Raw genomic sequence first — 14,071 nt, forward strand, 5'->3', positions numbered from 1 at the left:
AGCCTGCTTTGTTTCCTGTGATGTGGAAATGGAAAGCTTTCTCCATGTTGTGCTGGGTGGCAGATTTCTTGCTTTGAGCGAGATTTCTCACTCCTTGGTTATGCATCCGTTTGTGTCTCAGTGACAGTAAGGTGTGTGTGTGTGTGTGTGTGTGTGTGTGTGTTACTGACATGATTTGTGTTTGGCCCTGTGTAGACGAGCATTCAGAGAGTGCTGAGCACATGCTCTGAGTCTGAGCTGCACGCATGCACACACCACACACACACACACACACACATTGGCGCTGTGTTCCATTGCAGTTCACAACAAGTGACAGTGGCTTTGTGAAGCATCAGAGCTGGCTTTTGCTGCATTTCTTGTGGTTGCTTGTTTGCACTGTTTCACTTCATCTGCTCAGCGCCAGACTGCAAAGGAACAACAGTAACAATTATCTTTTCTTTAGAGTTTGAAACTGCATTCATAATCGCGGGAGATTGACAGAAACCTACAACTGATCTTTTGATCTGACTGACTAGCTGAAAAATCAGCATATCAAGTTGCTGTGAGATCGTTTAGTCATTTCAAATTTGTATGCGTCAGATACCGAATCATACCCTGAGATACACACAGATCTGTCTACAGAAACATAGACACACAAACATTAATGAAATCTATACATGCACAGACACAGACACACAGACATACACATACATATGTAAACACTTAGAGACTCATATTTTCATTCACACACACACACGCACACACACACACATACACACACATGCGCACATGTTTGCACGCACACATGCATGTCTGGGCATACACACACACACATACACACAGTGACACACACACATACTCACAGTGACACACACACACACACACACACACACACACACACACACACACAGGTACATATACATGATGTACACGCAATTGCTCACATATATACAATATTACATTTGTTTTAGAATTATTATAGATCTGTGCGTTCTGTGTGGCGTTCAAATTTCTTGTTTCCTTAGACTCATTGTATTATGATTATATAAAATGAATTGTAAACAAAGAATCTACCAATGTAAAATCATCCTGCTTTAGTTGTCAGTGTGTGTGTGAATACATGTGCGCCTGTGTTTGTGCCTCTATCTGTGTGTGTGTGTGTGTGTGTGTGTGTGTGTTCCTGTTATAAACTTTTAATCAGATTTTCAGTATCTCAGCTGCCACATCTGGCAGAGAGTTCAGGTGGTTGAATGGTTTAGAGAGTATCAAAGCTTTAAGTCATCTCTGGGCATCACAGATAAAAAAAAACACACAAAGCCACAAATGAGATGAAACTGCTCGTGCTGCTTCCAGTCTTGATCCAGACTATTACTAGTATTAGCGTTATTGGCCATGGCGAAAAATGAGAGCAGGAACCCTGCAGTGGGAAATCGGGTTCAGTATTTGATAGACTGGGCTTAGCAACATAGTACAGTTGAAAAGGCTTGTAGGCGTGACAGAACTCAGTTTTTCATGGAGTCTACACCAGACTTTGTACAGTGATTGACCAAAGTAAGACAAAAATCAAAACAAAAACAAATTAAATGGTGAAAAACAATATATACAGACAGACAGAGAGAGAGAGAGAGAGAATATCTCCAGGTTGTGGTCAGAACATGAAGGTATCAAGAATCCTAGTCAGGAACAAAAAGTCAAGGTCAAGACCACAGCATTGTGCTGTTCATTATATGTCCTGTTGTGAAGGAAGTAGATTAATCACCAATCAGAATTGTTATGTTCTGTGATTAATGTATAGGGTATAGGGGTATCACACGCCTTTGGGGGTAATGCCTGTTTTTTGTTATTGTTTTTTTTGTTGTTGTTTTTCATATGAAACTGTACCTTGAAGTATTGAACTTGTTTTGCATTTTCTATTTTTTGACACTTAGTTACAAAAGATACTATTGTGTGTTTTCAGGAATGTGGAGCATTTGAACCCAACTGCACTGTCAAAGTTGACGAGTATGGCTTCTTTATCTACTGGAAGAGCGAGGGACGGGTAAGTAGCCAGTCTTAAAAGAACAACAAAAAAGACGTGATTTTAAAGTTAACTTTCTTTTATTTTTTCATGACCTGTACTGATGCATTAGTTTGAGATGGAATAATCATAATTTGTCACTTTGGATTTGAACCTTAACTCACTCAGTACGGCCAGTCCTCTCTTCTCCTCTACATGGACCCTCGGATGTCCAGTGGGTGTCTCAATGACCCAGCCTTTAGCTTCCGTCGTCAGAATTGTGGTATTCTTTGTCAACGTTCACCTCTTCAGTACAAGAGCCTTCCTTTGCAATATTTTGATGGTGGTAATTGGGGTGAAACGCTGTTAACGTCGTCTCTTTCGCCGTTCGTATGGAGAGAGTTAAAACTGATTAGTGGTGGTCCAGACTGTTCTTGGTGCTCTGACATAATTTTAAACCAATAATTTGTGTCTGTATCTAAAATATGAAGTTCATTAAGAAGCATTGATATCCTGATCAATAAACTCATCGATTTGATTTTTGTGGGTCAGTTCCAATTTCTCTTGGTCACTGTGTGTGTATGTGTGTTTGTGAATTTCAGTCTTGAATTGTTTTCACAACTAAGACAATGGTTATCAGTGGGGAAAAAAAGGGTCAAACAGACGTTGTACACACTTTTATTTTGTACATGTCAGACTTTGTACACACATTTACTTTGTACATATCAGACTTTGTGCGCACCTATATGCTGTACGGGTCAGACTTTGTACACACTTTGATTTTGTACAGGTCAGACTTTGTACACACATTTACTTTGTACATATCAGACTTTGTGCGCACATATATGTTGTACGGGTCAGACTTTGTACACACTTTGATTTTGTACAGGTCAGACTTTGCACACACTTTTGTTTTGTGCCAGCTGATAAAGACCTTTGTGTTTCAGATTTTAGAGACTTTATGCTCTTTTCTTTTGTACCAGCTGCCAGAGACTTCCTTCACACTTTTCATTTGAATACACTTTAGTATCAGCGTTTAAAGACTTTTTACACAATTTTTTTTTATACCATCTAAGATTTAGACTTTTTATACTTTGGTTTTGTACCAACTTGCAAAGGTTTTTCACATACTTTGGTTTTGTATGTATACCAGCCAATAAGGACTATTAACACAATTTTGTTGTGTACAAGCTGGCGAAGGAGTTTTTTTTCATAGAGTGTACAGTTTGGTTTTGTTCCAGCTGATAGTCTTTTTTATATTGTTTTGTACCAGTTTACAGAGGCTTCTTGCACACTTTTGTTTTGTACCAGCTGACAAAGTGTTTTGACACATTTTTGTACCACCTTACAGAGGCTTTTTACATACTTGTTTTGTATCAGGTAACAAGGACAGCTGTGGAACAGCAGCAGCTTGTATGTAATAATGGATGTGATTTTGAACATGCTAAACATATTGTTGTATTCTTCTTGGGTATAACATCTGCATCTTTAAGTCCACCTAAGTCCATCTTAACCCCTAGGCTGCCTATATGACGAGATAACTTCGTCATGGCAAGCATGTACGCTTCGCTGCCACAATGATGAGATAACTCGTCATCGAAATATTCTGACTTTTCCCTGCTTTGCGTTAGTTCATTGACAAAAATGCTGGTAGCTTTAGCTTGGGGAATCTTTCTGGATTCTATTCATAGCTAGAAACCCCATCTATGTCATGAGGCAGTCCTTTATTTGAACGTTTTGGTTGGGTTACTGTCCCAGTGTTAGCCTGGCTCCTCTCCTCGCTCGCTCAACAAAATGTCGGACTGACACCGTGCTCAAGACATGCAATCGTAGCGAACTAAATCAACCAAGATTGCTTTCTTTTGCTGATGCTCAGAAAGAATTGAAGTGTAAACTCGAAGAAGACAGTGATGAACATTTATAGGATGATTTGATAGAAAATAAAGGGAGCAATCAAGAGAGTGGCCAAGATACGACTATCAGTGAGTGATGCCGGCTGTGCAAACCTTAGCAGACGACAGTGTGAGCGATTTTCATGGCACTCAGCCAATGCGGTCTGATGAGAACTGGATAAAGTGACCGTGTGAGAGGGGTGAAGAGGAGGGGGGTGGCGACTGAGGGGGCGTGGCCTCTCATCCACATTATCACTTGGAGAAGTCACAATGCACTGTATATCTATCTCTTTTTAATTTTTTGTTTATTGTGGTTGTTCTAGTATGATTTTGTGTATGCAGATATCCATTTGTCCAGAAAATTCGATATTTTAGTGCAAATTACCTTACTAATGTTCGTAATGAATAAGTTGAAAATGTGACAAAAAATGAAACACTGATTTCAAAACAACAGCATGTCACTAAAAATGTATAAAATGGGAAAACATCATGTGTTTTGTGTTCTTTATTCATTTCCCTTTCAGAAAATATATACTTTTATGGGTCTTTCTCCAGTAAAAAAAGAGCACAGAATTTTTTGAAAATTTATACCCGTTTTTTGTGAAAAAACCCTGGCAAATAGATTTCACTTAAATCTTATTTTCCTGGCAGCGAAAGGGTTAAACCACAGTCATGGGGAAAGCAGGATAAATTGTTTGATCAGCAGACTATTTGGTGCGATGGGCTGGATGTGGGCGCGCGCGTGTGTTTTGTGTGCTCGTGTGCATGTGTGTGTGTGTGTGTGTGTGTGTGTGTGTGTGTGTGAGTGAGAGAGAGAGAGAGAGAGAGAGAGTGAGAGAGAAACTCTGGGTAACTATTGATTGTCTTTTCTACAGGAAGGGCAGGTGTTGGAGTGTTCACAGGTCAACGATATACGGCTGGGGATGGTGCTCAAGATTAATGTAAGGATGTAATGTGTGCATGTTGTGTGTGTGTGTGTATGTGTGTGTGTGTTGGGGGTGGATCAGGGGTGTGTGGGTGTATGGGTGTATGTGTATGTGTATGCATGCATATATTACTAAGACCAAGAAAGACACATACACTTGATATTAAGTCAAAGCCAAAATATAATATACTAACTTTTTTTTATGTACACTGAAGAGTTTGAGTTTTTGAGAAGAGTTTTTGCTTAAATGAATAAACAAGAGAAAAATCATCACCTCTCCTCATGGCTGGGCTGATCTTTTGGGGGTTAATGCTTATCTGTTATCAAATGAAAACCTTTGTCAGGGGATTGGCTAAATGAGTCACAGTCTGCTGAGTGAGAAGGACAATGATTAGACCTTCAATATTAGCTTGATTCATTTTGTTTAATTTTATTTTGTTTTTATTTTTTTATTGTTTTGACTGATAGATGAATATCAGCCTCATGATACCCCATAATGTATTTAGAGTTGCAGGGTTAGTGCTGCATAAATGCATTTTAGTATTTATTATGATATTATTATTGTTATTATATTCTTCCCATAGGACCCCAAGATTTTGGCAGAACTCCAGGAGAAAAGTGAACACAGCTTGGACTCCCGCACTGTCACCATCTGCAGTGGCCTTGACCTTGTTAACATCACCTATACCCCCATGGTCAGCCACGACCCAGAGACAGCAAAGGTAAAGTGGATGCGGACATGTTTTGTGCAATCAAAGAGGTGCCAGTCAGTACGGAACTGTTGTATTTGTTTTTTGTTGTTGTTGTTTTTTTTGTTTTGTTTTTTTACTCCACTCATTGAAAAGTGACTGGGTCATGAGTAGAGCCCAAACCCTAATGAATGTCAAGGGCAAAGGTGAAAGGTTAAGGAGATATGACAAAGAGAAATCTTGCAAGCACAATGTAATTTGGATCTTGCATCCAGTACTTTGAAAACTTGATACAGTTACTGGCTTTTGTCAGAGCATAAAGTGAGAACATCCACTGAGTTTTTAGGTCAGCAGTCAACCAGTACACAGAAATTAGAGGTCTAAGTTCAAGATTGTAACATGGTGCAGTAGAAGGAGTTTGTTGGCACAGCAGAGCTCAGATCACGCATATCTCATCTTAATGAAACCTAGTACCTTGATTGGTTCGGGCCAGACCATGAATTCTGTTGAAGGTCTAGGGTCAAGACAGCAGGATGATACAGTTCCAGTAAATTTCCTGTCTTGATTTGATTTCCTTTGTGATTCCTTTCCTTTTATGTGATGAGTTGAGTTTTCACTTTAACAACCTATTGGTAAAAGGCCCTCAGGATCAAGCTGTTGAGGCCTTGTGTCTTGGTTGTGTGAAAGGTGCGTTGCCGGGGAGGAAGGGTGGTGAGTCCTGGCTGGGTTGTGATTCCTGCGTAGGATTTAGCAGACATCGCTTGTGAATCTTGATGATTTTGCTTCTGAGTTGTTTTTGTTGTTTTGTATTGAGATTCATCATCCAGAACTGTTAGTGTTGTGATATGGGTTTTAAAAAATAATTTTTGTGCTTGTTTTTTTTTTTTTTTTTTTCAGTCCTGGTTTGATGGGTTGCGGAAGATCACCCTCAACACAAAAGCCAACAACGTTTGCCCAATGACACAGCTGAAAAAACAGTAAGTGAAAGTTGCAGAGGTCGCAGGCACTATCAGTTTTTTGTTGCCTCCGAAACAGGCTGCTATCCCCAGTTAATTTCTTTATTATATTTATATAATTTTTAGTTTTAAAAGAAAGTGAGATAATTAAACGTTACTTGAGTGGGCTAGTTGTTTGTGGAGGAATGATCTGGGTGCTTTTTGTTTTGATTCTTTTTTTTTTTTTTTTTAATTCAGCTTCTGTTTGCTAACATTGAACTGACTGACAGTGTAAAATAACTGTTTTATTTTTTTTTTTATTTTTTTTAAGTTGAAAGAAGAATTTGATTGTTTTTTCTGAGGGTGAAAATAGTTGAAAGAGCCTGGTTTCTTAGTGGATGGCTCTTCTGTCTTGGAAGCAAGGTCCCGAGTTCATGGTTACAGTTCAGGAGGAGCCATGGTGTTTGTTTTTTTGTTTGTTCTTAGTGGTTTCATTGTATTAGTTATTGTTCCTTTGTTTTTGTTTTGTTTTGCTTTTTCTCTTCATTAACTGGACTGTTTTTAATTTTGTCAAATCAGGTGGCCAAATGTTAGGAAGATTTTATAATATTATTCAAATTGTGAGGCAACACAAATTGTTTGTTGACTTGGTTAAAAAACAAAACAAAAAAAGACTCGGATCTTTAGTGATGATATATGTGCTCTGTTTTGTTTTGTTTTTTAATTGGAAAACTAACAATGTCTGTGCAGTGTGCAATCACTGTTTGTGAAAGAGTTTAAGCAACAAATTAGTTGTCTCCAGCATGACCTGTTGAAAAATTGATAAACAAATACATACACACAGATGAAATCCAATTCCAGGATCTCATTCTCGGTCAGAGACTTCTGTTATTTTCAAGTTATGATATCAGATGAGTATATTTTGATTGTACACCTGAAGGCATTGGTTATTTATAGTTTTATGAAGCTCGGCAAGCATGATTAAAAAGAAAAAAAGAACGGAAAAAAAAAGATGCTGAAGAGTATTGATGACCAGTGATTTATGGTACCTTTCCCTGTACATTGATACACAGTAATAATATTTATTCCTGTCTTTTTATTATTATTAGTTACTATGAAATTATTGATTTCTGTTTCAGTTGGATGAAACTTTGCTTCATGGTCAATCCAAGTGGAAAGATTCCTGTCAGGAGGTGAGCTTATTTATTTGTATTACTTCTCGTTCATCAGAGAGACAACCCATTTTCTGCGACAAAAGTTATTTGTATTTAGATATTGGAACAGTTTTTTTTTTGTTTTTTTTTTTAGAATGAAAATATACTTGTGCAGTCTGTAATGAAAAATAAAAATGATAATATGAATTTGAAGCAGGAGCATTCCATTGTCTTGGACTTGATACCAGACAGTTTTCCCTTGTATGAATGATTGTGCCCATTATATTGAGAATCAGTAGTTTGGGATCATGAAAAGTGATCCTTTGTGCCTTTGTTTTCAGCATCACAAGAACCTTTGCATCTGGAAAGACAGAAAAAATGATCATGACTTGTTTGAAAGATCTCGGGCTTCCTAGTGGAAAGGTGAGCGAATTTTCAAGGGTTTTGAATTTTGCAGTGAATTCTCCATGTGTGTTGTCTCCTTATGTCTGTTTCACTGTTTGAATATGCAGCATTTCACGGTGTGTGATTTGATGCATCATGATGTGCAATGTAAGGGAACTGTTTACTGTCTGATAATGTATGGTTCATGCAATAGAATAGCTCAAATGTGTATATGCATATAACAGAACGATTATTTTCTGTAACACTTGTCATAATTTGCCAAGAAAATAAAGAATACGTCCATATGATTGTTGCTGGTTTCTTGCATGATAATGATATAGAGACTTGTTTATAGTTATTATATATGAATATATCTTCTGCTTATCAAAAACCTTCAGGCGAGTCATCTGATGAAATATGGAAAGATTGCCATCTTGCTGTCAGGAATGTTTGGTTCTGTCTTATGTTCTCAAGATGTAAATAGATGTTTTCATGAAAATTAACTTGATAACGTGTCTGAAGTAAGACAAAAATGTATGCTCTGACTTTTGCTTCTTTGGATTCTTATTATTCTTCTCCTTGGTTTATTGTCTGTTCACTACAAGGTATGCATTCATTCTTCTTCTTCTTCTTCTTCTGCGTTCATGGGCTGCAACTCCCACGTTCACTCGTATTTACACATACGAGATTTTACGTGTATGACCATTTTTTACCCCACCACGTAGGCAGCCATACTCCGCTTTCGGGGGTCTGCATGCTGGGTATGTTCTTGTTTCCATAACCCACCGAACGCTGTCATGGATTTCAGGATCTTTAACGTGCGTATTTGATCTTCTGCTTGCGTATACACATGAAGGGGGTTCAAGCACTAACAGGTCTGCACATATGTTGACCTGGGAGATTGGAAAAATCTCCACCCTTTACCCACCAGGCGCCGTCCCCAAGATTCAAACCTGGGACCCTCACATTGAAAGTCCAATGCTTTAACCACCCGGCTATTGTGCATGTCATGCATTCATTCATTTCCACACATTGATACACACTCATGCAATGTGTGTGGAGAGTGGATGAGAGGTTGGACCTTGGAAGGGGTGCATGGGGTGTATTAAGAAAAAACAAAAAACGTAAAAACCCTAGCTAACACTAGTAACAGTGGAGTTGTGTGGGTTTCAGTTTGATGAAATTGAGCCTTCTTCATTCACCTTTGACAAGTTCTATGACCTGTACCACAAGATCTGCCCCCGGTCTGACATTGAGGAACTGTTCAAGGAACTGTAAGTGGCACAAGCCTTGTCATGTATTGTTGATGTCATGTTGTTAAGTGGAGGAATCGGTTCGGCATGGAACTTCTGATCCAGTGGTCGTTTAGTGATCAGGGATTGAGGCCTTGTTCTTGGCAAGTCCTTGGAAAAGGCTTTCAACTCTGATTGTCCTCACTCCATCCAGGGGTGAATGGGGACCTGAGTTTGATTGGTGAAGGTTAACATGGCAGTGAGCTCTGTCTTCCTGTGTGTGCATGCACTGAACAGAACAGACAGTCATGCAGTGAGACAGCAAAACAGCTGTCCCCTCTCATCAGTCAGCCAGACTGGCCATCAACTCAGTCATGTCCCACTAGATCACACATGTTTTTCTTTGTGCCTACAAAAAGAAACGACTCAAAACTAGCAGTGTTGTTAAAAACGTTTTTTTTTTTCCATAGTATCTTTAACTTTCCTTTACCCGTAAGAATATTTCCATAATTGATATTCTTTGATTAAAATACAGATTGCAACCAGTTTTGTTGATATTGTTTTCATGTTACTTATTTTAAAGAAACATGTTTTATTTTATTCAGATAGGTAGACAAATAAATAAACATTGTGTGTGTGTGTGGTGTGTGTGTGTGCGTGCGTGCGTGTGTGTTTAATGTTGTGCATCTGTGATGTAACTAAGTACTGGGGTAAGAATGAGTGTGTGCAGCTTCATATGCCTATGCACATATGCGAAAGTATTTGTGTAGAAATGTTTCAAATATGCATTTTTGTAATATTTTGTGAAGTTTTAAGATTGGGATATTTAATGATTTTTTTTGGTATAGATATATTATAAGATGAAAAAAAAAAGGATGAAAAAAGAAACAACAACAAAAAAACTGATATCTCTGATTCAAACTTACAACAGCCACAAACTATGTGATGAACTGGCATGTCTGAAACTGGCATGTCTGAACAGGTCCAGAGAGAAGCAGCATATCACAGTTCCAAAGCTCATCGAGTTCTTCAATGACGTGAGTTCATCATGCGTGGTGTGCATGTATGTGTGTGCGTGTGTGTGTGTTTCTGTGTGTCTATGTATGTGCATGCATGAGTGGGTGTGTGTGTTTGTGTGGTTGTGTATGTGGAATGAGTGTGTGTGTGTGTGTGTGTGTGTGTGTGTGTGTGTGTGTGTGTGTGTGTGTTTGTATTGCTGATCTCTGTTAAAAAAATAAATCTGTACATTTTCATATTTTCAGATCCTCAAAAATCATATTTATATACGTATTTGTCATTCTTTTGTCAGAAACTTATATGCATGAATGTGTACATTATTGTGAATCACTTCTTTTTTTCCATTTATACATATCATTATGCAGATGCAACACAAATAACATATACAGACACACACAAACACAGACACAGACCCACACACACACACACAAACACAGACACAGACACACACACTCACACACAAACACAGACACAGACACAGGGGGAAACACACCACCTGACACAAACATCAGTTGACTGTAATATGTGGACAATGTTTGTTTTTATCCAGAGACAAAGGGATCCTCGCCTCAACGAGATTCTCTTTCCTTTCTATGACCATGCCCGCATCATGGCCATCATCAGAACGTATGAAAAGAACCCAGACTACATTCAGAAAGGTACAGACACTTGGAAGACTCCTGAGAAAGCTTGATCAGGTTTTTTTTTTTTTATCTCAGTTTGTTTAGTCATAAGGTATGGAAAGAGGGAAAACCTCATCAGTTTATTTGTGTGTCTATTCGTTATGTGGTACAGATTGTGCAGAAAGCTTGCATGGTCTTTTGGCATGTGTTCTGTGATATGTTTTATGCAGATATGATTATGACTGTGAATGAGAGAGAATGGAACATGAATGGTCTTAGCACAAGGGAGATCCAAGTGTGGATGTAACATCCACTCAGAACAGCAGCGCTCAGTAATTGACAATAATGAGTTGCTGAAGATCACATAAAAGATGTACTTCTTGGACATACCCACACCACAGAAATCTGTTCTGATTGGTTGTTTTCGACTGAGAATTAGGCAAAAAGTACTGCTGATAAGCTTTTGGCTGTTTTCTAGAGCATTAGGCAAAAAGTAAGTACTGATAGTTTATAACATCATTATGGCATGGCTCTGCAGGTTCAGAACTTTCTGAGACTGATTGATGTCTGGGAGGACTCGGGTTTGATTCACATCAGACTTTTTAGTTGTTATTTTTTGCCCATGACTGGCTTAACCTAGAGCTGAGAATGCTATGGGCTCAAACGGGAAGACTGGGATTACACAGTCGAGGGTCATCCACTTAATCTACTTGGGTGTCTTGCTCGAATTTCTTGACCAACACTGCAGGTGTCTGTATCTCCCAGCCTTGTTGACGCTGGGATATACAACGAGAGCACAGCCTTGTCAGGTAGTCCCAAACTTGAATGACCCCCCATAGCAGCATCTCCACCTCCATCATCACTCCTCATAAAAAAAACACCAAAAAATTGCTGTTTAATGCACATTCCTTATTAGGGACGTCAGGGCAGAGTGAGTTAAATGCAAGCTATATTACCACTCACAAGTGGCGTCACAAGACTGTGCCTTTAACTCCGTCACCTTGTTGTCACTGTCACCAGAGTGGTTGAGCATGGACGGTTTCTGCCGCTACCTGATGTCGGACGAAAATGCCCCTGTGTTCCTGGACCGCTTGGACATCTACATGGAGATGGATCAGCCGCTGTGTCACTACTTCATCAACTCCTCCCACAACACCTACCTGACTGGCCGACAGTTTGGTGGCCGCTCCTCGGTGGAGATGTATCGACAGGTCCTGCTGGCAGGATGCAGGTCAGTGCCACAGTGTGGGGTGTAGTCATGTTGAGTGTGGACAGTGGAACGTTTGTCGGGGTGTGTGTGTGTGTGTGTGTGTGTGTGTGTGTGTGTGTGTGTGTGTGCTTGCACACATGAATTTGTGTGCTTGCACCTTAGGACAAGATACCCTTGTCTCTGTGTGTTTGGATATCCTCCTCATGTTGATCTGTGTGTGTAGCTTGTTGCAGAAGAAACTGCTGTGGATTGTGACTTCATGACTCCATTATTGTTTCAGATGTGTAGAGCTGGATTGTTGGGATGGACGTAATGAAGACCAGGAACCGATCATCACTCATGGAAAGGCCATGTGCACTGACATACTTTTCAAGGTGAGCTTCCATGGGAGGGGACTTGGTTAATGTGTCAAACATACTGGTGATTGTAGATATTTAGTGAAAGTACCAATTTTCACATTTGAATGTTATTATTTGAAAAAAATAATTAAATGAATGGGTAGGAAAGGATGAGGTGTGGGGGGATTGAGCGTACCTGAATCAGTGTGTCTGAACCACTTCTGATAACTCCCTGGTGATGTATAGGCATTGGAAATAAGGTGGATTGTGATGCTTACGAACAGATTTATTGTTTGGCATGCAAGAAAATAACATCTCAAATGCATATAAGGGTGGCAAAGACAGAACAAGATAATATACTTATGTCAGGAATGGTGGCCATTGTGAATGAGTAAATAGCTCAAGCCAGAAATGGCGCTTGATTAGCTTGCAGACAGCAGACTAATAGTGAGACATCTTATCACTGAGTTGCTGCGAAATTTTTTTGCCAAACAGAGCAAACCAGTAGGCCTAGTTTGCATCAGTTTGACATGGTACAGCATATTTAACCAAACTGGGAGTATAATAGAAACTCTGCATGTTGGTTCTGGACTGTGTGTGAGGTCAGTTGGAGTTTTGCATGGGAGCGGCACATAAATCAGAAGGCTAAAACCTGTCACAAGAGCAGCAGGATATCATGTTGCTGAAGATACTGTTTAGGTAGAATGAAAACAACAGCACATTTCACTGTAGGTAGTGCAAAAACAACGGCACATTTCAATGTAGGTAGTTCAGAAACAATGGCACATTTCACTGCAGGTAGTTAAAAAACAACACCACATTTTACTATATGTAGTTCGAAAACAGTGGCACATTTCACTGTAGGTAGTACAAAAACAATGGCACATTTTACAAAAACAATGGCACATTTCACTTTAGTACAAAAACAACAGCACATTTCACTTGGGCAGTACAAAAACAACAGCGCATTTCACTGTAGGTAGTACAAAAACAGTGGCATATTTCACTTAGGTAGTACAAAAACAACGGCATATTTTGCCTAGGAAGTGTACAACAGCACATTTCGCCTAGGAAGTACAAAAACAGTGGCATATTTCCCTTAGGTAGTACATAAACAACAGCGCATTTCACCGTAGGTAGTACAAAAACAGTGGCATATTTCACTTAGGTAGTACAAAAACAACGGCATATTTTACCTAGGAAGTACAAAAACAACGGCGCATTTCACTGTGGGTGATACAGAAATAAGGGCACATTTCACTGTTGGTAGTGCCATTGAAGGGCACTTTGTTCTTTATTACTAGGCCAAGAGAAAAAGAGTGCTGTCCTTCAGATTTGTTTGTTTTCTTGAGGAATCTGGAATCAGCAACTTTGATCTAGGAGTAAAGACTGAAGAGAGTCACAAAGGTATGTGGGTGCAGTATGGTTTGTGGCAGTAAAATGCTTCGTGGCATGTTTGTAATCCATCCTGTTAGAGATGGGCAGCCAGTGTAGTTTCTCAAGAAGGTGAGTTATATTGGTTTGTCTGAATGTTTTTTAGATATCAGCCTTGCTGCAGAGTTTCTGAACAAGATTGTCAGGGGTGCCAGCCAGAAAAAAATATTTGTGATGGTGCACGCGAAAATCATGGATAAGGGTCAAAATTCACAAACTGAGATAATAAGTTTATCTGAAAGTAGAGACAATTCTAAATAAGA

The 14,071-nt window shown here is 39.2% G+C and overlaps 1 protein-coding gene across 3 annotated transcripts in view; it reads left to right on the plus strand.

The window, feature by feature from the left end:
- Positions 1-14,071, plus strand: part of LOC143281310 (1-phosphatidylinositol 4,5-bisphosphate phosphodiesterase beta-4-like) — an 88,772-nt gene that overhangs the window by 13,596 nt on the left and 61,105 nt on the right. For all 3 annotated transcript variants that reach the window (XM_076586494.1, XM_076586495.1, XM_076586496.1), the window contains exons 3-13: positions 1,937-2,017; positions 4,743-4,808; positions 5,377-5,514; positions 6,379-6,458; positions 7,556-7,609; positions 7,912-7,993; positions 9,128-9,228; positions 10,169-10,223; positions 10,754-10,862; positions 11,847-12,057; positions 12,317-12,410. In XM_076586494.1, coding sequence (XP_076442609.1) covers positions 1,937-2,017; positions 4,743-4,808; positions 5,377-5,514; positions 6,379-6,458; positions 7,556-7,609; positions 7,912-7,993; positions 9,128-9,228; positions 10,169-10,223; positions 10,754-10,862; positions 11,847-12,057; positions 12,317-12,410 — 1,071 coding nt within the window. The remainder of the gene's footprint in view (positions 1-1,936; positions 2,018-4,742; positions 4,809-5,376; positions 5,515-6,378; positions 6,459-7,555; positions 7,610-7,911; positions 7,994-9,127; positions 9,229-10,168; positions 10,224-10,753; positions 10,863-11,846; positions 12,058-12,316; positions 12,411-14,071) is intronic.

This window comes from Babylonia areolata, chromosome 4, assembly GCF_041734735.1.
Source record: "Babylonia areolata isolate BAREFJ2019XMU chromosome 4, ASM4173473v1, whole genome shotgun sequence".
Lineage (NCBI taxonomy): Eukaryota > Metazoa > Mollusca > Gastropoda > Neogastropoda > Buccinidae > Babylonia > Babylonia areolata.